The 24,110-nt window shown below is 32.5% G+C and overlaps 2 protein-coding genes across 3 annotated transcripts in view; both read right to left on the reverse strand.

Moving 5' to 3' along the window:
* Window positions 1-4,269: 4,269 nt before the first annotated feature.
* The window catches only part of LOC129907040 (protein Atossa), a 37,478-nt gene continuing 17,637 nt past the window's right edge, over window positions 4,270-24,110 (reverse strand). For both annotated transcript variants that reach the window (XM_055983083.1, XM_055983082.1), the window contains exons 2-6: window positions 15,771-16,860; window positions 15,565-15,701; window positions 11,463-13,770; window positions 11,066-11,403; window positions 4,270-4,491 (exon numbers count right to left, since the gene is read on the reverse strand). In XM_055983083.1, coding sequence (XP_055839058.1) covers window positions 4,296-4,491; window positions 11,066-11,403; window positions 11,463-13,770; window positions 15,565-15,701; window positions 15,771-16,860 — 4,069 coding nt within the window. In that variant the 3' untranslated portion in view covers window positions 4,270-4,295. The remainder of the gene's footprint in view (window positions 4,492-11,065; window positions 11,404-11,462; window positions 13,771-15,564; window positions 15,702-15,770; window positions 16,861-24,110) is intronic.
* On the reverse strand, window positions 5,405-9,089 carry LOC129907041 (sodium/potassium-transporting ATPase subunit alpha-like). The gene has a single exon (XM_055983084.1). The coding sequence runs from the start codon at window positions 9,009-9,011 to the stop codon at window positions 6,015-6,017; it is 2,997 nt and encodes a 998-aa protein (XP_055839059.1). The 5' UTR covers window positions 9,012-9,089; the 3' UTR covers window positions 5,405-6,014.

The raw sequence follows: 24,110 nt of genomic DNA on the forward strand, positions 1-24,110 counted from the left end.
AAAAATAATTGATTCGTTCGCAATCGTATTTTCTTGATTAGTATGTTTTAATTTTTGTTTTGTTTAATTTTTTTCACAAATTAAAATCATTAAATCTACAAAAACCATGACAAAAAAAAAAATTGAGTACATTACATTTTTTAATTTTTTGTTTTTTTTTTTGTGGTTTGTAATTTTTTTCTTTTCACATTTTGTTTTGTGATAAAATATATATATTTTTATATAATATTATTCTTAATAATTATAGCTATTTTGTTTTTTGTTAATATTTTAAGAGATATTTTGTTTTGTATTTTATTTTTTTTTTTTTTAATTTTAATTATAATTAATATGTTTTTTATTTTTGTTTTCTGAAAATGTTTTTCATTTTCGTTTAATCACAAGATACATTGATTGTTTTATTTCGTTTTTCTTTATTTTTATTATTATTATTATTATTATTTTTTCTTCTTTATTTGCACAAAATAGTGTGTTTATATATTTTTATTTTGTTCTTCTTTTTTGTGTGTTTGTTTAAAATCCGAAACAAAACTGAAACCTTAAATCTAAAGTTTACTTGATTTTTTATTTTTTGTTTTAAAGAAAAGACAACGAGGAATTTATTTATGTTTAAGTTGAATTTGTTGTATATTTTAATTATTTTATTTTATATTGTTTTTCTTACAGAGAGAAATATTTTGGTGTGGGTTAACAGAAAATTTTTTCTATTTCTTTTTGTTTTGAATCAATAGTATAGAGAATAGTTTTTTTTTTTTATTATTTGTTATAATCAGTTTGGATATATGAAAAGAAAAAAATTAAATAAAATTATAATCACTAGCAAGCGACGCTCATATCGTATCACAGACATGCTCCACATCATTATCATTTTGCCATTATACTCTTAGAATCATACTACATTTTATTGCTTATTTTTTAATGTTAATTTGTTTTTTATTTAGTTTTTGTAGAGATACATAATTAATTTTATTATTTTTTCATACTTTTTGGTAGCCTAACGAGGGTAAAGTGGGTAAAATAAAATCAAAATAATTAAAAATCTATAAAACAAATGTAGTTGTATTTTTCAAATTAATTTCAAATCAGAAATCTTTAAGGATGCATTGCCATTCGACGTCAAATTAGGGACAGAAAATCATTTTTTACATTAAACTCTATTATTTAATAAAATCCCATTTAACGAATAAGATCCGATGTCAATTGTATTAAAAAAGTCATTAGAAGGGAATAAAGGTTATTTGTGTACAATTTTTATGAACTCCAGTTGGGTTCATTTTTTCAATTGTTATGTATTTTTAACTTAACTAGACATATTACTGTAGCAAATTAATTGCAGCTAGTGTTGATAATGTAATTTTTTTATATTTCAATTAAAAATTTATTTGAAATCAATAAAATGTAATCATTCTAATTTGATCTCTTCTGTTCCCTAATAGATAGTTTTCACTTAATTTTTAGATATATTTTCAAGCTGCATTAAATTTTGCATAAAGGCCTAAATAAATGTACAAAGCTATACAGTTTGTTTAGAAATTCCAAAAATTTTTCTGAAACCTTAAGTGGTTTATTTTGTATTTTTAATATACATACATATGTAATGTAACTTTGAGACCAATCGAAAAGTGAAGTTTTAGCAAAATTAATTATGCTGTTCAATGAGAGCTTATGTTTTGGATTTGAAAATTCAAAATGAATAGAACAAACTACTTTCAATTTGATGTCCAATCCACTTTTTCAATTTATCAAATTTTTCAATTCTCAATAATTTTCTACAATTGATTTTTAGATATGATTGACATATCAATTTTTTTATCAGGCAATTAAATTTTGAAATTTATTTTTTTTTATTTCCAATCGATCAGCGGTTTCATTTTGTTGTCTCTAACTGTGAAAAGTTCAGGACAGACAAATTATTTCACGGTTGATTATATACGGCCATTTGTTGACCCATAAAAATTTATTTAATGCAATTTTCCAAAATATAAGGAATTCACCTTAGCGATTAAATCTTTGAACGGAAACAAACTACTGACAAAAGTGATTTTTATCGTCAAGTTTTGGGATTTTTTTTTGTCTCGTTCTCATTTTTTTTTTTAACAAAATAGACCCAGCAATCAATTTTCCTGTTATTTTGTAAAAGGTGAACCACATCAATTGTACACGCTATTTAAGAATAATTCTTTATGTTTACTTTTCCCATTTTTAATATACTCCTAAAGAAAAATGTCAATGTTTTTTTTATAACGAAGTTAAAATCGTATAAAAACTACGTTGTAAAAACTTGAGTCGTCAAAGAGTTGTATGTACTTGTACACAAAACCATAAGTTTTCGTCATTTAACTAAAACAGTAGCTGAAATTAATTTTTTGATTTCATTCAAAAATTGTCTGACTTCAGGTATGTTTAAAGAACCCTTATAATACCTTAATTGAAATTTCTTATGGATACAGAAAATTCAGTAATGCTTAATGAAGTAAAATTGGACCGATATAAAATTACTGCCAACCCTGTCCAAACTGAACTTTTCTGATTTAAGTAAGTCCTTTCAGTTTTCTTCTTCAGTTTATTCATTAATAATGAATATTTTTTGGACCATTTTTGTGATTTATACTTTGCAGAAAAAAAATCCTAAACTTTAACCCCTATTCTAAATAAGTGTTTTAAAAATTGCTAGGGTACACTAATATGGGATTTTTGTTAAAGGCATCATCCAAAAAAAAACTATAAGTGGTTTTCTTTTGCTACAGCTATAATACACTTATTCATTCTACTCTCATTCTTTTAAACTTTTACAGTATGGACTACCAAGAACAACTTCTTTGTTTTTTTAAATTAAAAAGATCCTATTATGCAATTTTTTTTTAAATTTACTTTCTTGAATTAGAGTTTCTCTACAAATTACAAAACAAATATGTATAGGTTTTGAATATATTAGCAAATATTTATTTCCACAAAAAAATAGTGTTTGTTTTCTATCAACAAATTTATTATTTTTGTCACAGTAATCGATGATTCTATTCGATACTAAGAATTTTCTGTTAAAATTTTATACATATATTTTAGAATTAGGGAGACAAATGGAAGAAAAAAAATTCTATAATATTTGCATTGCCCAAAAATTAACAAATGAAAAAAAAAAAATAGATTCTAATGTTGTTTAAAAAGAAATAATGTCTTATAATGATTATTATTTTTTTTTTTTAAATAAAACTAACTTAAATATTTGCTTTTTTTTCTATAATGTGGAAATTTAATCACAATAATTTGTTTGTAATCTTATTTTTGTTTTTTTTTTCAATAATAATAATTTCTCTTCTTAAAAATATATATATTATATAGGTATATGATTTTTTTTAATTCTAAAATATTACTTAAATAAAAAAAAAAATATTACAATAAAAGCTTTCTAAATATTATCACACATACTTTGCTCATTTGAACACACTTCTCGATTTTTTTTTTCAATTTAATCAATTATTATTTATATAGCCAACAAACAAATTAAGATCTATTCGAATTTGAAAATTATTTAACAAAAAAATGATAAACAAAAATACATAATTTTTTTGTTTTTTCTTTCAAACTAAATATAAGTTGGCTAAAAAAATACAACATCACTCAAACAAATTCAAAATAAAAAAAAAATGATCGATATGAGCTCGCCTACTATCACTTTCTAACAATTCCTTCTCCTTCTTCTTGATAATGTGCTAATTTTCAAACAAAACAAAAAAATGATTACACCGAGATGTGAGCTTAGATATTTTTTGTTACCACCACAAGTTGTTTCTTTTTCATACAAAAGTGTGGCTAATTTTTTGACTGATATAAAATATTAATATACCAAATTTTGTTTAAACAAATAAAATAAATTATAATATTAAAATATATAAAAAAAATGTAAAAATCAAAATAATCAAAAAAAAAAGAAAAACATTAAATCCAAAAATGTAAGTTGGAGAGTAGACTCTTCAACGTAATAAAATATTTTTTGATTATTTCTTGTCAAATGGATGAAAATAAAAAAAAAGAATAATTAAATAAAATAAATTTAGAAATCTAAACAAAATTAATTTTTGTTTAGCAAAGATTTTTAAAATTTAAAAAAAAATTAAAATTAAAAAAAAAATGAGTATAGAGAAATTGAAAAAAATAATAATAATAATTATAAAAAAAAAACAAACAAAAAATTTGCACTAACTAAACCTACGCAAGTGATTCATACGCACTTTAAGACTGTTATAAATAATAAATAAATAATGCTGCGAATGCATTTTAATTAAATTTAGCAACTACTAAATTTTATTTGGATTCTCCTGACGGGCGCTGTATTTCGGGTGATTGGGCATCACTGTGTCGGTGGTCAGATCGTTGGGTGCTTCAAGTACCCCTTTGGCGTGGGCCGCTGCCGTATCGCAATCGGTGCGACGTGAGATCAATAGACGTATATCTGTATGAAGGGTTAATCGGCCAGAGCGTGATGTTTGAAATCTGGAAAGGTAAAAACAAAAAATTACATTACATATGATTTTCAAATAAAATGCAAATATAAATGGGGTAAAACTATGAAAATATCCTTTTATAATTACATAAACACCATTTTAAATGATTTTGACTACAAAAAAAAAAGGAATTTTTAGAAAAGAACTTTGAAAATCAACAACAAGAAACAAAATATTGAAAATTGGAGTTAAGGTCATTTGAACTTTTAAAATTGTACTTTGAAAATCTTTCGAATCTTTAAAAAAAATAAAGTTGGAAGGTACCTATACCTATGCCATTTAAAAAAAAGTTTAAACACTTAAAAGCGAAATTTTAAAAAGAAAACCGACAGAACTGCGGGAACCACTTTTCTCGAGTTCGATTTTTTTTACCGAATCCTAAAATTGCTCTTTAATAGCTACATACATCGCAAGTAAAAAGAAAATCGACATTATTGGTCAATAATAGTCGAAAGTGTTGAATATAACGAGGCCACTGATATTCAAAATCCTTCCCATAGGAGCAAAAATACTTGGATTTGAAAAACTAGATTTCCGAAAAACACCTTTAATTCTATGAAAAGAGTCTCCAGTCGACAAAACATTTTCAAAACTACTTCTTAGAAAAGATCTTTCTTCCGTGCTACTGCCAAAGTTCAAGGCCTGGGGTGAGATTCTGTATGGCGAAAACGAACAAACGTTTTCGTGTGTGCGAAAGGTTTGATTCATACAACTTGAAAAACGAAAGAATTTGTTCTGTATCTGTCACAAATTTTCTTTCGTTTTTCAAAAACTAACGATCGTTTTCGTTTCGTTTTTTATAGAATGTACCCCCTGGCTTGCCTTGTAATATCTCCTAAGCTTCATTTCGGTGTACTGATTTCGAAATAAGTTTCAAAATTAGTTTATCTCAAAGTTAAATATGAAAACCTTTAGTTCTACATAATCCAGATTAGAAATTCCCAAAAATTCGACCGATTAGAACAGTTTCAAATCGGGGTATCGAAACCCGAAGAAAGAGTACAATAGTAGAGTACAGTCGTTTTCCTTAAGTGAATTGCAGAATGGCGAAGGAAAAGAAAAGTTTCTATATAGAGTTTTATATTCAAGCTGGCAGTTTCGAAACGTCAATAAAGGGTCTGTTCCCCCAAACAGTCAGTTTCTCCTACTGGGATAACTGAACGACAAATAGGAATAAGTGTTCTCGTACTGAACTAACTAGAAGGTCTTGTTTAGAGAACTATAAGCTAAAATAATGTTGATAGCATTAATTTAATTAAGAAAATATATAAATTTCGTAGGAAATTGCTCTCACTATGGTTTGGCACAGCAAAATGATTCAAACTTTTTATTCGGAAGAAAACCCAGACACCAGAAGTCTAACCAAAGAAAGTTTGAAAAGCGATCTGAAATAAATAGCATAAAAAAAAGAACTTTTCCGATTTAATTTTTTAATTTAATTTAAAACAAAATTGCAACAAACAAAAAATTATAAACTTTTATGTTACAATCAATAAATATTTAAAAATGTCTTTAATAATATGTCTCCCTTTCAACCCATCCACCTGGATTTCTTCTCAACAAATACCTCCTTCCTTCGTCATAGAAAAATAACAACAAACTAAATGGAATTCCAGGCAGCCACCATCTCAACTTGATTGGATACATTTTCAAACTATCCTGCATTCCAGGACCATAGCATAAAAACAATGTTATTGCAGTTTCCAAGATAAGAGAAAAATTCAAAACACAATTTCTCATCCCCTGCTGAACAATAGATAATCGACGTGTTTTACAAATAATCAAATCAAACCATTGCACAACAACAATTGCCACAAAAAATGCAGTATTACAATTATTTTCAAGAATTTTCCTCTCACAATAAGTCCATTCTTGACCATAAGAGTCTGGCAAATCATTAATAGCTTTTGAATTCCATTTGGCACGAATACCAAAAAGTCTGGATGGTAGAAATCCATTCTCAGCCATGACAATAAAGTAAGAACAAAATCCAGCAGCAGCTTGAATAGATCCAACTTGACCATAAGCCATAAGAATCAACCTTGAGTTGACTAATTTATCAGTTAAAGCATTTCTAGGCTTTCGATTCATAATATCAGTTTCAGCTTTTTCATAAGCCAATGAAATTGCCGGGAGTAAATCTGTTCCCAAATCAATACAAAGAATTGAAATTGTTGTCAATGGAAGGGGAATCCCTCCCAGAATATAAATCAAAAATGGAGACATCTCAGGAATGTTTGATGTCAAAGTGTAGGCAATGGATTTTTTCAAATTATCAAATATCAATCGACCCTCTTCGACTCCGGTGACAATCGATGCAAAATTGTCATCAAGTAAAATCATATCAGCTGCATCTTTCGAGACATCCGAACCAGTTATTCCCATAGCAATTCCTATATCGGCTTTTTTCAAAGCTGGAGAATCATTCACCCCATCACCAGTTACTGCCACTATTGCACCCATTCGTTGGCAGCCTTCAACAATGATAAGTTTTTGTTGAGGCGAGGTTCTGGCAAAAACTATTTCCGAGTGATATCTCAAGATATCATCAATCTGCTGGGAAGAGAGATGTTTCAAATCGGAACCATGTACAACAGCAGCTTTAGCATCCAATGGATTGACTTCATGGACAGCAATGTTCAATCGAAGAGCTATATCTTCAACTGTTTCACTATCTCTCGAGATTATCCCAACATCTCGAGCAATAGCTTTAGCAGTGATCGGGTGATCACCTGTGACCATGATAACTTTGATTCCAGCACAACGACATTGTTCTACGGCATAAGGTACAGTAGCTCGAGGAGGATCAATCATCGAAATCAGACCAACAAATCGAAGATTCTCCACTGGGAAATTTATATTTTCTGTATTGAAGGTATATTCAGGAGGATACTCCCCAGATGGAAGCATTAAATCACAAAAACCCAAAACACGTTCACCCATGCTTCCCAATTCGAAATATGCTTCATTAAAAGCCTTCGTTATTTCTTCGTCAAGTGGTTGCTCTTCGTCATGCAACAAAATTGTCGAACAACGTTTCAAAATCTGCTCTGGGGCACCCTTCATGACCAATAAAAACCTCAAATCATTAGGATCTTCAGTTTCATGAATCGATACTTGGTATTTGTTAGTCGAATTAAAGGGAATCTCACCAACTTTTGGATTCCTCCTGCGGATATCCATGATATTACCCAATTCCAACTCCATACACTTCAACAAAGCCGCCTCGGAAGCATCTCCATTGACTTTTCTTCGCATAACTGGGATATCATCTTGATTTATAGCAAACTCAGCTCGATTACAAAGAACTGCCACTCTTGACAAAGCTTTAAATGAAGCCTGCTTCTTATCATACTGATCTCCAGTTTGATCTTCTGTAGTATCGGCATTGATAATCTCATTGTCATACCACATGTGAGAGACTGTCATTCGATTCTGAGTCAGAGTACCGGTTTTATCCGAACAAATAGTCGAAGTGGAGCCTAGAGTTTCAACAGCTTCCAAATTCTTGACCAAACAATTCTTCGCAGCCAATCGTTTTGCAGTCAAAGTTAGACAAACAGTCACGGTGGCCAAAAGACCTTCGGGAACATTTGCAATAATAATGGTCATCATGACGACAACAGATTCCAAAAATCGATAGCCAATAGCAATTGTTATGACAAAAAATAAAATTCCCAAAGTCATAGCGACAATGGTTATCAAAAATGTAAAATGTTCAATTTCTTTGGCAATAGGAGATGCTCCCACAGTCAACTTAGAAGCCAATCCAGCAATCCGACCAACGACAGTCTGATTACCACGATTAATGACAATACCTTTGGCAGTTCCTTCGACAGCATTTGTAGAAAAGAATGCCAAATTCTTTGTTTCCAAGGGATTTTCATGTGTTAATTCAGCTGATCGTGTAACTGGTTCAGATTCACCAGTTAACGAAGAGTTATCGACTTTGAAATTACTAGCTTCGATTATTCGAATATCAGCTGGAATTCGATCGCCAAATTTCACCTCAACCACATCGCCCAAAACTACATCTGAAACATGAACAACAGATTTTTTACCTTCACGAATGACAATAGCAGCTGGTGGAATGAGTTTTTTGAAGGAATCCATAATTTTTGAACTTTTTGATTCTTGGATATAAGAGAAGATACCAGTGACGGAAACGACTATTACTAATGCCGCAGCTAGAACAAGATTATCTTCATCTGGATCGTTTGTTTGATGAGCTTGGATGAAATAGGCTAAAACACATAAAGTAGCACCTATCCATAAGACAACAGCAAATCCACCACACATATGTTTTATGAATTTCTTCCATTCAGGAATAGGTTTGGGTGGTGTCAAGGCATTTGGGCCATCACGTTCAAGCAGTTCTAGTGCTCTAGCTTGGGAAAGACCCTGGATTGGATCGGTTTGAAAACGTTGACAGATTTCGTGGAGAGAAATTTTATGAAAATCAGTTTCCAATTCTTTTTTAAGATTATCAAGATTATCTGGGTCGTCCATTGCTTTTTAAAAAATCTATTGTTTGTTAAATTTTTTAGTCAGAGAAAATAGTTTTTTTTCTATGATTTTAAAACTTTAATTAAAATTATTCTTTTTTTGAGACAGAAAATCCAGATTATTTTTTTGAGCACAGGTACAGGTAAATTTACAAAAGTAGCTTTTGGATTCAATTTTAATAATAATTTTAATAATCACAACCAAGTCACTTAGAAAATTAAAATTATGTGCAAAATGCATATTTTAGCCTCTTTGTTGTTTAATTGGATAAACGAAAGGGAAACTAGCAAGAACGTGGAATCTATCACGTCGAGGAACTGTGAAATCTGAATTGTCTTTCCAAAAAGTAGGGACAAAAGAAATATCTGAGGAATCAGTAGAGAAGATTGGGATTTGCAATCATTGAAAAAAAATCTTGAGAGTCCGTGAATAGCGAATTTAAATTCCACTATTTTGCTGCTGAAGAAAAAGATGACTCTAGAGTACAACAACGAATAACGTTTAGATACTCCTGGGAGATAATATTCAATAGCTTCAATTCCACAGATCAGCAGAAGAATTGAACAAATAAAGGATATTAAGAAATGAAATCCGGCTTATCTCAGATGAAGCTAAAGCAACAGTTTTTTTTATTTGTAATATTCTCAATTTTACATTATTTGTCCCCGCTTTACTTGGAATTAGATTGTCAAGAGTTAAAAAAAAAAATATTGCGTATACGCCCTGATGCACATGCAACATTTAATTAAATAAAGTATGTCTTATAAATTTAATCACAAGCCATAACAATATGATTCTAAATACATGCTTAGTTAGTAATCAGATGAAGATTTACATTTCTTTGGTGTCGGGTACTAAGGGGTTAAGTAAGAAAAGGTAGCTAAGCGAAATTGTTTTTATTTCAGAAATATGATGTAAAAACATCATCAATCATCAAGTCTTTCTTACTATCCCTAGACTCTTGACTAGAAATTGGAAGTTCTTGAAAAAATTCTGTTGACTTAACTCCTTCGGATTATATGGAGCCAAATAACCTGTAAAAATTAGCTTGATCCTAAGGACTTAAGTCAAGAAGTCTTTGTTAACATTAATAATATAGTAACATTTATGGATGAAAGTTGAAAATATCAATGATATTAATTACCAAATGTTAGAATTCTTTTTGAGCTAATATAAATATTGCAGAAACATGGCTTTTTTTTATTCTTTCTCACTTTTAACTAAAATATTAGAATAAACTTTATTATTTAACAAATACCTCAAAGTTATAAATTTGGAGATATTAGTTAAGAGAAAAGCTTGCAGCAAAATTAGGAGCACCTTGACCTTATAGGTCGCAGTTCAGCATACCTTTTTATTAAAATTCATCTTTGTTTGAGAAAAAAATAGTACGTATACGCCCAGGTGCTCACACAAATTAAATGAAGCGAAGGATTTTCCATATCTTACGCCATAGAGAATAGAATAGGTATGAATTTTTAAGGTCATTATCAGTCAGTAATTTCATGAGAATTGTTTACCTATTATTATAATCAGGAGGGCATTCCGTAATTATCAAAACTATTTTCGCAAAAACGATAACCGAAAACATTTAGAGTTACGGAAAGCAAAAAAAAAGGTTTTTGTTTGCAACAATAGTGATTATTGAAGTTACGGAAATCAAACAATCTTCGAACCGATACGAATTTTCGATAGTCGAGCTACGGAATGACTCTCCAGATTGCCAAAAGGGATTAGAAAAATGGCAGAAGCAACTGCAAAATAAAATGGTCAGAAAAACATCGCAACAAGATTTTGTCGATGTGAGTTCACTGTCACTCATTTAGACAGTAGTAGGGTGACCCATTGTCACTTTTCGTATGAAAGACTAGAAAAAAAGTTTGCTTCTGGACTTATGAGAGGTTACCCTGAAGTTTCAGCGAAAATAATTCATATACTAACGTTTTTCAAAGAAACTAATATGGAGGAAGACAAACTGAATGAGCAATCTCACCAAGCTCCGGCTACGGTTTCATTCATTAATTCACCACCACACACAAAAATCAAAAAAATCTCACCTCAAATGAATTGAATATCTCAATCGTTTCATATTTTCGCTAGAAATCATGTGTCCCAAACTGCTTCCTCCATGCATTCGAGACATCATAGACATAGCGGCACCTCTACATCCAGATACTTCATTAGGTCTTTCGCCATCCTGCTGCTGCTGTACTGATGATGACTCCTCAGCTAATATACGCTGACGAATAAAAGTCTGATGCCACGGTGGCATATCTCTAAAATCATAAGGTATCACAAACATACGCACAACCGTGCCCATTGGATTCAAAAGTGTTGCTTGTACAGTTCCAGTGCTAGGTATTAAATAGCCTTTTCTTGACAAACGTATTTCGCACTAAAAATATAGAAAGTGTTAACAAAGAAAAGGTCTATATACAAAAAATGATTTATTACCACATAAGGTGTACTTAAAGCCTCACCACGCAGCTCATAGAAATATGCTGCTGCTGGTATTGTCAATTGTGTGGGACAAAATGCACCCGATGCACCCAACAACACTCGGAATCCAGCAACTTCCATCTTTGGCGCAAAACGTCTCTGCAACAGACTCTCTTCCAAATTACCCAGCAATGCTCTGCGGCCAAAAGCTGAGATTCGCGAACGAAATTTAATTGGTGACGATGCCGGGCTATAAACACCCGCCTCTAATTCCTCATCAGAGAATTGTTCATCCGAACCCAATGACGATCGATCCGAACGATCGGACAAATGACGCGATCGTCTCTTGTAAAAGGCAGCTTGTTTAGCAAATCGCGGCGATAGTGAAGGCGAATTTGGCAGTGTTGGTGCCGAATAGGATTTCTGCACCCGGATACTCGCCTCCGGGGATGGAAGGTTTATTGTCGTCGTCGTCGTCATTGCACCTCCACCATTTACATCAAATGTAAATGTTGAGACTTCTGGCGATGATGGACAGCAGCTAATAGGTATTGGCGATGATGATGAATTCGCCGAGGAGCAAAAGATTTGTGTTAGATTAACCTTTGGCAGGTTACGCATCTTCTTGCTATCACCACCACCACCATTGAGAAGCTGTAGAAGATTTGGCTTTGCGCTGGATTGAGCTGAATTTGCTCCTACACCATTTGTAGTAGTTGCTTGTGAGGTTGGGGTTTTGAAATGTGGTATCGACTGGTCACCACCACCATTACCAAAATTTGAAATAAAAATCGGTGGTGGGGGCGAAGTGTCCTCCTTGATGGCAGTGTTGTGGTTTTTAACTGGATTCCATCCCAGTTGTTGGTTCTCACCACCGTCTTCTTCCATTCGAAAAGCTGTCATTCCACAATCGCATGGAGGACCATCTCCATTGGCACAGATTCCATTTTTGTTTCCATTACTACAATTGTTATTATTGTTTTGGTGTTGAGCCTCCATATCTACATCTTTGCCACCACGAAAATGATGTTGCGTCTTCTGACGCTTGCAAACCTGACAATCGCTTATGTTACTACTTCGTGCCGCCTGATGTACCATTGCCGGCGAATTGTTATTATTTCGATTTCGTGCCACTTTCGGAGTCCGCTGAATAGCTTGCAACAACAAATCGGCCTTATTCATTGGAGTTATTTCTGCAAAATTTTCATCACAGTTCATACACACAATGGACATTTCATTGCCACACAAATCACAGCTGGGGTAGGCAGCCGATTGGTAGAAATTTGCCGTTTGGGTGCCTGTTGAGATCATTTCGACAATTTGAGTTTGAACGCTTTCGGCTAAACTGCTCGGTGGCGATGGCCGATATAACGGTGGGCGGATTGAGTTTATGGAACCATATTCGGGTAGCGTTTGCTGTTGGCCATTATTGGGCACATCAGCAGCAAACGACTCGTCCACATGGACACCATGGATTTTTTCGTCTAGCTGCATGTGTTGATATTTGGTCGATTCTTGAGAAGAGTCTTGCTTCATTGGTTGGCAACCACCATTCTCTGAGCCAAATGGTTTGCAAGTCTTTTTATCGCGCTTGAGCATTCGTTTCTTGTACTTCATTAGTTGACGTTCGCGGTGGGACAATGTGGCATCTGAGCTTCCTTCATCTTCATCATACATACTACAATTGCTGTGTTTGTTTTTGTCCATAGACTCATCATGGCTACTTATACTATTGGTTGATGTAACTGAAGTCGATGGAAGTTGACTCATTGAAGCCCTTCGCACCACTTTAGTTGATTTTTCATTATTACATTCGCCGCCACCACCACCACAAACGTTACTATTGTTACTGCTGTTAATGGGTGTAACACTAAACAAGGCACCAATACCTGCTACTGGTGCGGTAGCAGCTACAGCAGCAGCTGAACACTCCCCAACACGTGGGATGCCGCTGTGTATGCGTGGAAGACTTTTGACACAAACCGATAAGCATGTTCCCTCTGAGATGACAACATTTGGGAAATTATGCACATTCGGTTTGGAATTAAAGCTGGCAGTTGAATCGTATGTTTTTATTCTGTAGAATATATTTAGACGTGGTCGTTGGCCGCCCGAGGGCGATGACGAAGAGCCGCCATTACCATTACCATTACCATTACCAGCACTTATTCCTGCTTTAGATGGAAAGAGTATACGTCCGGTGTCAAATACGGCTTGATCGGATTTTTTAATTAGATCGCACCAGGCATAGATTTGTGAAAAATACAGCTGACTACGGATGGCACTGCACAGTGATGGAAGAGTCATTGTTGGTCCGGGTGTTCTAAAGGAAATTAAAGAAAAGAGAGAGGTTAAAAAGAATGAAAGATGAAGTTTAATAGGAAAAAATAGAAAAAGTGTTGTTTTGCTTTTGTTATATGGCATCGCTTACAATTTTGCATCTATATTTGCTGCATTCAGCTACTTGTAAACGGAAGGTTTTTTTTAATATATTGCTAACTATACATATGTATATAACTTTAACTATGTTTTTACTTTTAAATAATGTTCCTGGGATGGTAAACAGCTGTATTCAGCTAATTTTAAGCTTACAGGTATATTTAGCTTAAAAATCAGAAAATACAACTAGGATCACTATCGTTAGATGAGCTTATCTTCGCTATTGTGACTGTCTCAAAAGAACTCTTACAACAATTTCTGTCAAAATTAATTCAGACGATTCTATCTTTTTGTATGTATTCAGCAGCTTGTAAGCGGAAGGGTTTTATATAAAATTTATTGGTATATTGCTAACTATATGTAACATAATCTATGTTTTCACATTTAAAAAAATTTCTTGGGATGGTAGTAATCTTACAAACATATTCAGCTACAGCAGCAGAGAATACAACTAGGATCATTATTGTTATATGTACTTATCTATCGTGATTGTCTCAATTGAATGCTTACAAAAAAATTCGTCAAAATTAATTCAGACGCTTGTAAGCTGGCTGTTATAAGCTCTTTTACAGAATATTTTACTCAGTCAGGACTTTTTTCCATAGGAACAATTATTTCAAATAAAATTATTTCAGCAGTTTAACTTTAATACAATTTTATTAAGTAAGCAGATTTTGGTTAGATGAAAATGTTAGCAAATATAACTTGATTACTTCAAGATTACAATCCATTTTATGGAGATTTTTTTTATTGATTACTAAAACTTTATACTCAAGTAAATAAATTCAGCAGCTTGTAAGCATGTTTTGAAAAGTGTTTGAACTAAGAAATTAAATAATGATGATGAATGACATTTTATATTCAGCGCATTCAGCATATTCAGCTTAAGTAAAATTTAGCTAAGCACTATTTTTGTATGATTTCTAAATATAAAGAGATTTGTATGTTTTCTATTCAAAACACTTTTTTCGATTGCTATCCAAAATACCAATAGAAATTTATTTAGCAACATGTAAGCTTGTAAGCAACGTTAACAGCATCAAAAGCAGAATTAGGTTAGATGAAATTTAAGTAGGTATTAATTGAACCTTATATTTATTGTTTGGTGACTACTTTTTTGAGTGTTTAAAAAAATATTTCAAATAAATTAATTTAGCAGCTTGTAAGCAACTATTTTATACGCATTATTGAATTATTGAATGAACAAATGTGTACAAAGTATCTTGGATTATAAAAGTCTTAAAATAGTCGCGTTAGCCAGCAAGCATTTTCAGCTGATACTAAATGAAAGTGAATATAACTTTATCCTCTATCATCAGATCTGTTTATTGTTTCTGTTAGGATTATTTTTATTGAGCTCTTACAAGTTTTCAATCCAGATGAATTCAGCAGTTTGTAAGCAAAGTAAATTTTATACATATGTATGTATATTTTAATGTGAACCTAATCAATGTTTTCGAGATTCTAAGTTGTCAATTCAACAAATTAGCTGTATTTATCATATTGTGAGCCATATAAGCAATAAATAGCTCTCAGGTTTCTATTTATATTTTCTACTATGAGTGTGCTTACAAGCCTATTCAAACCAAAAATGAATTCAGCACCTTGTAAGCATAGTGCTGATGCTCATTTTAACATTGAAATATTTGTTCTTTTATAATTTCCAAACTATACATACCTTTCTTTCTGTGCGATAATCCATTGTTCCAGCAAAATCTTTTGTGTAGCTGGTCCTAGATAAACTTCTATACAAATTGGTTCCCCGCGGGCCATTATTGCTTCCATTTCTTGACAATATGTGCGCCAACGTATGCACTTAAAATATAAAAATTATTTTTAAACAAAAAGAATAACAACAAAAAGATTCAAATATGTAATACTTACAATTTTAATACCATATGATATATCACAGATATGATCCTCAGCATCGGCGGCTTCGCCCTTGGCCAAGCCCAGTTTTCTGAGGAATTGATCACAATGTGGGCCCTGCTTTGGACTCGTACTGCTACAACCATTACTGCTGCTACTATTGCTTCCTCCACTACATCCTCCTCCTCCTCCTCCAGATTGTTGCTTCTTATTTGTACTTGAACTCGACGATGGCAATTCACTATTATTGCTACTATTGCATCCATTTGGACTTCCATCGCCACTGCAACAACTATTGCTTGTTGCCGACGAAGACGATGTCGATGATGCCGGCGAGGAGGACGAGTTCAAGGCAAACGGATTGGCCAAGCGCGGAGGCGATGTGAAATATGACGTATATTTGGGCGATGTTGTAGCGGCAGCTGGCACTAGAGGCGACGTTGGCGACGATGCCAACATCGTATACCCATAATTGGGTGTATTGTCTGGTGATGCCCTCAAGCATGTGGTGGCAAGTGACTGTAAGGTGTGTAGCTTCTCAGCTATTGGCGAAGGCACCGGACGGTGATGATAAACAAGTGTCATCCTACGATCCATATCCGACGATTGGTCATCATCGACCCCAACGGCAATCGCCGCCGCCTCCAATGCCATCTCGCGGCTAACTGTTGGCGATGATTGTCGCAGTTGGCAGATTTTTTGTGTCCAACGTTGCTGAATCGTATCTGGCTGCATGCTATTTGTTCTAGCCGACATTAACGGCATTGACATGGCATTCGGATTCATTGTAATATTCACCACGTGTGATGAGCGTGGAGTATCCTGATGCTGACTTGCCGTTGTCATTGCAGCCACTTGTGATCGTCGTCTGGCCGCCAGTGTTTTGGCCAGGCCCAATGGTATGGCAAACTCATCTTCGGACAATGCACGTCCTTCCAAGACGAGTGAACCAATGCCAATTACCACGGCTGATGTGGTTTGGCTGGTTGGTGTATTCGAAGCTGTTGTTGGAATCATTCTGGCAGATGGCGTTGGTGATGTTGTTGATGTTGGTGTTGCAGTTGCAGTTGATGTTAATGAGGTGCTGCACGTTGACCACGACGATCTGAGGGCGAAACAGGAAAGGAACAATGATTTAGTACTGCAGTTGTTATCACGTAACATTTGATTTGGTTAAAAAAATACGGAGCAGCAACATGTTTGAAGAAATGTGTTGCGTATTCGATGGCTGTTTTCAAGGAAATGATGCTGCTTTTTGCCTATTGCATATGAGAAAGGAAAATTTTGTTCATTGGATCTAGGTCATGGTCCGCCATCATTGCATATAGCGAGAGGAGAGTTAAAAAGGAGGGAGGAGGTACACACGAGCATCATGAAACCAAAGACCAAAATCCATTCCAATGTGTGTGGGGTAAAAAAGTATGAAAATAAATTTTGTATATGCACCAGGCAGATCTCACACTTTTTTTTTTCAAGCATAAAAGCTCTCTTCTTTGCCACTCTTATCGGCGGCGGAAACTAGGTCAGAGTATTCAAATTGAAAAAAAAAAAACTAACACAAGCGGAAGAAGAGATAGAGGAGGAGGAGGTTTTGGGTCGATGTTGGCTTCACACTGTTGTTATGTATTGTGGAAAGAAAAAATAGGTGCAAAGAGTTGAATTTTCTGCATGGCAACTATCCGACGACTATTGGAATTGAAAAAAAGGGTGATGGGGAGTTATTTTAGGCGAATGTGCAGTAAAGCTATATTTAATGTTTTCTATTTATAGTTTATTTTTATGTAGGGTTTAGTTTTTGTGTTATGTTTTTTGTTGTTGTTGGTTGGTTTTGGAGGTAAGGTTATCTGTCTAAATAAAGTGTGCGGTGTGGAAAAAAAAACTAAATTGGGAATAGAGTGAAGAGAGAAAAAAGTATTATGTACTTCTATGTTAGCATAAAAGGGTTGAACAATAGAAACCAATTAATGTTAGATGAAAAAGAAAAGTGTTTTGTTGGTCAATTTAGGCAAAAATTGTTTAAAAAAAAAGGGGATTTTAATAAACCTATAAAACAATATTGACCCAGATTGTCGAAGGAATGAGAATATTCACGTGCTTACAATATATTCTTTTAAATGCTTTTATTCAGCAATGTGTAAGCTGTTAGATTAAACGTTAAAAGTTAATTTTAAATATTTGATTCTATTTTGCAAGAGCTCAAGGTTGCATTTCTTTCATATTTGCTCCTTAGAATGCAAAGTATCAGAAAATTTAAATACCAGAACTTAATTCAGCAGATTTTAAGCAATTTCATTTATTATTCGAAACACAAACAATTTCTTTTCCCTTTTAAATTGACTGTGTGCATATATAAGCTATCGAAAAACTGGAATCATAGTTGGCTAACAATATTTTCTTTCAAATAACTTTATTCAGCAGCTTGCTGGCAATTACAATATACATCTTTTGTAAAGTTGAAATGGTTAATCGTTTGTTTTTACGACCATAAAGTATATTTGATTCACATTTAACCACAAATATATGACAAAAATTTAAGCCCTTGAGAATGTGTTATGGAAGTATGAAAATTTCTCGGTTTTAAATTGAACTAGGTTTAAGAAGAAATGTAAATTACTTTTTGCTTACAAAATTTATTCCTTACTACCCCATTGATCATATTATAAGCAATTTGATTTAACGTCCTAGATCAACTTGATATGAATTTTTGTACGTTATTTTTCAAATGTGCTGAGGATCTGCCAGTTACAAATTGATTGAAATTTGAAATGCTAAAGCTATTTTACTGGAACCAATCCGATCATTGTCAAAAATAGGAAACTTTTATGCGCTTCAACATTTTGTTTCTGAATTTTAGAAAAGGATAATGACATGTTCTTTCAACATTTTCTTAGCACTTACATATATAGAACATCTAAGTTTATATAGATTTATTTTGTATATAAGAATGATTTGATAGTGCAAATAAGTGAAATTCAGGAGTTATAGAAACAAAAACTGAAATTCAGGAGTTATAAAAAAAATATCATTCAGCAGGTTATAAGGAACTATTTTATACGAATTATAATTATAGTTTATGAACTATAAAAAGTATCTTGGATAAAAAAAATTCTTGGATTGTCACATTCAGCGTATTGTAAGCTATCAAAAATTTTGAACTGTAATGAAATAAAAGTAGGTAGATAAAATAAGTCTATATCATTGTTTCTGTTATGATTGTTTGACTTGAGCACTTTTACAAACTTTCAATCAAAATTTAGTCAGCAGTTTGTAAGCAAAGGCATTTTCATATGTATTTTTTGGAAATTAAACAAATTAGCTGTATTCAGCATATTGTGATTCATCTAGCAATAAATAGCTCACACGTTTTGATTTATCTTTTTTATTATGAGTCTGTTTACAGCATATTTAAATACAAATTAACTCAGCACCTTGTTAGTATGATGCTGGTGGTTATTATTGCATTGAAATATTTCCAGAACTGAAAATTACATTCTGCTTACTAATAACTTTACTCAGCAATTTTTGTATGCATTTTTTTAAAATGTCAAAACCTCAAGGAAGTGCTCAATTACCCAATTAAATTTCCATAAAACAAGAAGAAAAAAAATCTCACCCCCATTACATGATTTCCATTACTTTATTGCAAACAAAAATACCAAATGTTGCTAGATACAAACAAAGATACACATTCCCAGCAACATGTGTGCATTATAAAATAATTCATGACCTGCATCATAACTTTGTATGTATCAATGCACTAGAGTTCATATACAAAGATATTACCAAACGCAACAACATCCCCACACCACACACACAAATTATAAACCAAAATAAAAAAAAAATCACCATAACATAACACACCCTCAAAAAAATCATATGTTCGCGAGATACACACAATACAATACAACTATACCAATACGAACAAACTCAACATAAACATCAAGTGCACGTGCTCTTTGCTATTTCGAAATTATTATTATATGTTCGACTTTTTCGAAGATGAACTTTTTTCTCTCTCTCTCTCTCTCTCTCTCTCTCTCTCCTCTCTCTCTCTCTCTCTCTCAACAACCTCAACAACAATATAATTATACAACAAGAATTGGTGACGAAAAAGGGAAGTGAAAATGGCAACAACCATCATCATCAGCAGCTAGACCAGCTGACTCTAGCAACTCTCTGTTGACAGACAGTGCTGAAGTTAGAAAGAGAAAGAAACCAAAACAAATGCAAAGTGGTTATGAGTTCCTTGGAGAAAGAAAAAGAAAGGAATATATTTTGTAAAAAAAAGTAACAAACGTAAAAAGGGAAAGCTTTCAAAGTATTATTTTTCTCTCTCTCTCTTTCTCTCTCTGAGAAATAAGGTGAGAAATAAGAATTACAAAGTGGAAAGAAAGTAAAGACATGACAAAAAAAAAACTTGAACTATTTTTCGTTGCTGTTATCTTTTAACAGCTGATTTTTGTTTGCAAGCAAAAGAAAGAAAAAAAAAAAGGTTTTCAAAAGAACATGAAAAAAAAAAATGAGGATGTGAGAGATGAATGTTGAGAAATAACATTTCTATTGTTTTCTTTTTCTTCTTCTAATGGATTTGTTTTAATTTTAATGCTGGAGGTGGAGAATGGATTGATTGTTTTATGTTTTGTTGCTGTTGTGCTGTATATTTTTATATGGCATTGTTCTTTATTAAAGAGCCTTGAGCGAAATTTATGCAAAAATATGGGATTTTATTGTTTAAAAATTTATTGCGTAACGGTAGTTTATTCTAAAAGGTGTGGTAACGAACCCGTATAAAGAATGTTGTAGGCAGGTAGATAGGTATGTTTTATAAATATAGATACAAATTTAATTCATTTTACAAAACAATCATTTATAGTACCTATTACATACATACTGGTAGATACATTTGCACTATCATATCAGAAACATTAAGTAACAGTGTTGTTTATAGCGAGAATGTGCATACAATATTTAATCCCAAGGTTTAAACATCTGGTTTTGATTTTGATATATTTTTTTTACTCTTAAACCAAACAATATGGCGTGGCCATTTTAAGTTTAAATTGACACAGTTTATCGTTATTTTCATGTCCAGTTTAAAAATGACATTTCTAGCAGTTGAATAGGTAAAGAAACATACATGCCTATTCATTTTGGTTGAGTGGATTTGTTCTATGTAAGTACATTATGCATGAAGGGAGAAAGCATGTAGATACACTCTGTGTCAAATGAAAAGGTTTAGTTTTATTTAATGAACAAAACATATGTATATACAGTGCGAAAAAGACCCATTTTAACAATATGTTCACATATTCCCTCAAAACTCCTAAACTACTCATCATAGTTTGACAAATAAGGTATCGTTGGAAGCGTCTTGATTGTCTGCAGGTTATAAGCTATGAGATATGACAAGAAATTTTAAATGTACTGCGTTTCAACAAATATTTTATCACGTAATAAGGTATAGATTAAATAAAATGTTAATAAAAAATATAAAGTAAACAAATTCAACTTCTGAACATCAAGCTCTTAAAGGTATGAAACACAAGTCAATATTCATAATCATCTGAAATTTAAGGTAGAAACAATTCAATTTTAATCGTCTTTTAAGTAAACAATTGACAGAAATCTTTATTACGCTAAATAGTGCGGTTCTGTGGACCGTTTATGGCTATGGCGCAATGAACATCCCAAGTTTTCGCACAAAAATGTCAGAAGCAGAGATCAGAAATAAATCTCAACCTTTTGAAAGGTTCCTTAATAACTCTTATTTGTCGCCATTTTCAATAAAGGTCATAAAATAACCTTTATTTTTAAAAAAGAAAAATTTCGGTCAAGGTCTGAGAGAAACCTTTATTTTGTATTTTTTTTATGTTTCGGTCAACCAGTGAGATTTATCGATGAGAGAAAAAAATAAATCTCATCTGCAAATGTATCAATTCTTAGAGACAGGGGAGTGGTGCCGTATGAAAGCTTATATTCTCAGCTACCCGACAGTGGTATAATCGGGTTTTTGGATTTTTTTCAAAATTCCGAGAAAATCGTGTTTGAAAGTTGGGGTAATTTTTTTTTCAAAAAATTCCCGAATCTTTGATCGCTCCTGGAAGCTAAACCACTTGAGAGCAATTTTTGGGAGAGATGCCAAATGATAGCTTGTGTCATGGGCCTACGCTTTGCACATTGTCAGATTTTTAAAAAATCATCTTCCATGTTAAACCGCCACATCATGCCTATTTTTTCAGAATCGGGCTTAACTTTTTTTTACCTTTAAGTTCTCCCGGTTTGAGAACGCGTGCACGGGAGTGGTACCCAAATGTAGGTTAGAGTCCCCGCTACCTTTTGGCATCAAAAAATTTGTATCTTTTTTTTTCAAAATTCCGAGATATAGCCGTTTGAAGTTGGGCGGGCGAAAACGCTTCTGGAAGCTGATCGCTTTGACCTAGATATTAGAACTTCGGTCTCCTGAAATATTCGAAATTGCATTGGTTGTACTTGTCGCCCCAGCGACTCAAATCACAGTGGAAAAGTCATTTTCGTCTTTAGATTTTACTTTAAACGAAAAGAGATATAATCTTGGATCTAAAGAACTTTGAGAGTCTATTTAGTTCATACATTATTTAATACATAATGCAATGTAAAAAGCTCCAGTTGTGAAAACAATACATTAAAGTCGAACTATAAAAACACCTGAAAATACAAAATTATATGAAAATTTCGGTTTGGTATTCTTTCGATTTTGTTAGTAATGACAAAACGTGATTTATACCCTTTTAAAAAAGCCACTCTAAATTTATGCTGTTGGAGGGAGTTTAACTTATGGTAAATTAAATACCCCACCTCCTCCCTTTTAAGAACGGTGACCATCCGTCCGGGTTTACCCGGGACTGTCCCGTATTTCAATAGCTTGTCCCGGGTTTTTATTGAAGAAACCCGGGACCTACAAGTGTCCCGTATTTTGTAATTTGTCCCGTGATTTCCCCGTATTTGCACATTTTCTGATGATTTTAATCAAAATTTTAAACACTTTTTACGAAAAACAAGAAAACTGTGGTTGAGAAATAAAAGTTTTTCTAATTTTACGGATGAAAATATAAGTTTTTAAAATTTTTCGTCAGTTATTTCGTTTCAGCCAGCTTGAAAAGCTACATCAGAGAAAGTTCTTCGAATAATGAACAACATGTAGAAGAGTAACGAACTCAGCTAAATTTCAAAACTTTTAAGGACATGTTAAATGTTGAATTAAACATTAGACAGTTTCAAAATCATTTAAAATAAAAAAAAGCAGCTCTCCCGATTTTGATATATTTTTTTAAACAGTTTTCTTGATTTTCCTCGTAAACGACTTAAATGATTTCAACAAACTTTCAAATAAAATCGTTTAAGAAATCATGATATCAAAATTAAGGAAAAATTAAAACTCATTTTAAAAAATTTAGTTTTTTTTTTTTTGAAAAATCAATATTTTCAGAACGATCCAAAAAAAATTTTTTTCTGTCCCGGGTTTTGTTCCTAGAAATATGAAATCCGTACGGATTGAAAACGAGTTCTGATTTCCATTCGACTTTTTTGTTGACTAATATTGTTTTCCGGGAGCAAAATATTACCCGGATTGAAAACGGCAAAAATTTGTCGGATTGTAGGTCCGTTCATTTTTTGAAACACCTATGAATTCGCAAAATGTGTTCGAATACAGAATTTATAGCAGCTAAAATTTGAAAACGGGAGAAAATAGAATTCGAACGGAAATCAGAACAGCCGTGTATACCATTGATAGAAAATGTTTTTAATTAAATGAGTAAGATCAATTAATTCACAAAACACAACTGAATCTATTTAATTTATCGGTAGTGTACCTATCAAAACATTATGCATTGACATTCCACTGTAGTCAAATACATACAAACATTGATGCCTGAGTAGGTACGTTTACGTTAAAGGGTAGAAGATAAAAATAAATAGATTTTTTTACAAGACCACCCCTAGTGATGAATTTGTAAAGACTCATGGACTGGTAACAGCTGATTGTGACCAATCATCCATAATGGGTTTTTTTTTCCTCACATGGGCATGATAAAAATAAAAAAAATATAAAAAAAAAATAAAACAATTTATATCATTTGTCACTTTAAAATAATACATAGATGCATTATGTTAAGTTAAGTATAGTTGATTGATAAAAAAAAAAAATGCTGAAATATTTTTAGAACTTCCTATTTTGGTTTTAATTTTGTCCAAAAAAAAACTTCTCTGAATTAGAATTAGAGTCTCGTAACTTAGTAGAACGGTAGCGCTGGTAATTTAAACAGTGAACACATTTTAAAAATTTAGATTTTCTATTCAGGTGGCGTGGTCCACTTT

Source organism: Episyrphus balteatus, chromosome 1 (assembly GCF_945859705.1).
Source record: "Episyrphus balteatus chromosome 1, idEpiBalt1.1, whole genome shotgun sequence".
Classification (NCBI taxonomy): domain Eukaryota; kingdom Metazoa; phylum Arthropoda; class Insecta; order Diptera; family Syrphidae; genus Episyrphus; species Episyrphus balteatus.

Bases quoted from the DNA above. Each gene is read 5' to 3' on its own strand.
- LOC129907041 (XM_055983084.1), bottom strand. From the start codon at position 9,011: ATGGACGACCCAGATAATCTTGATAATCTTAAAAAAGAATTGGAAACT.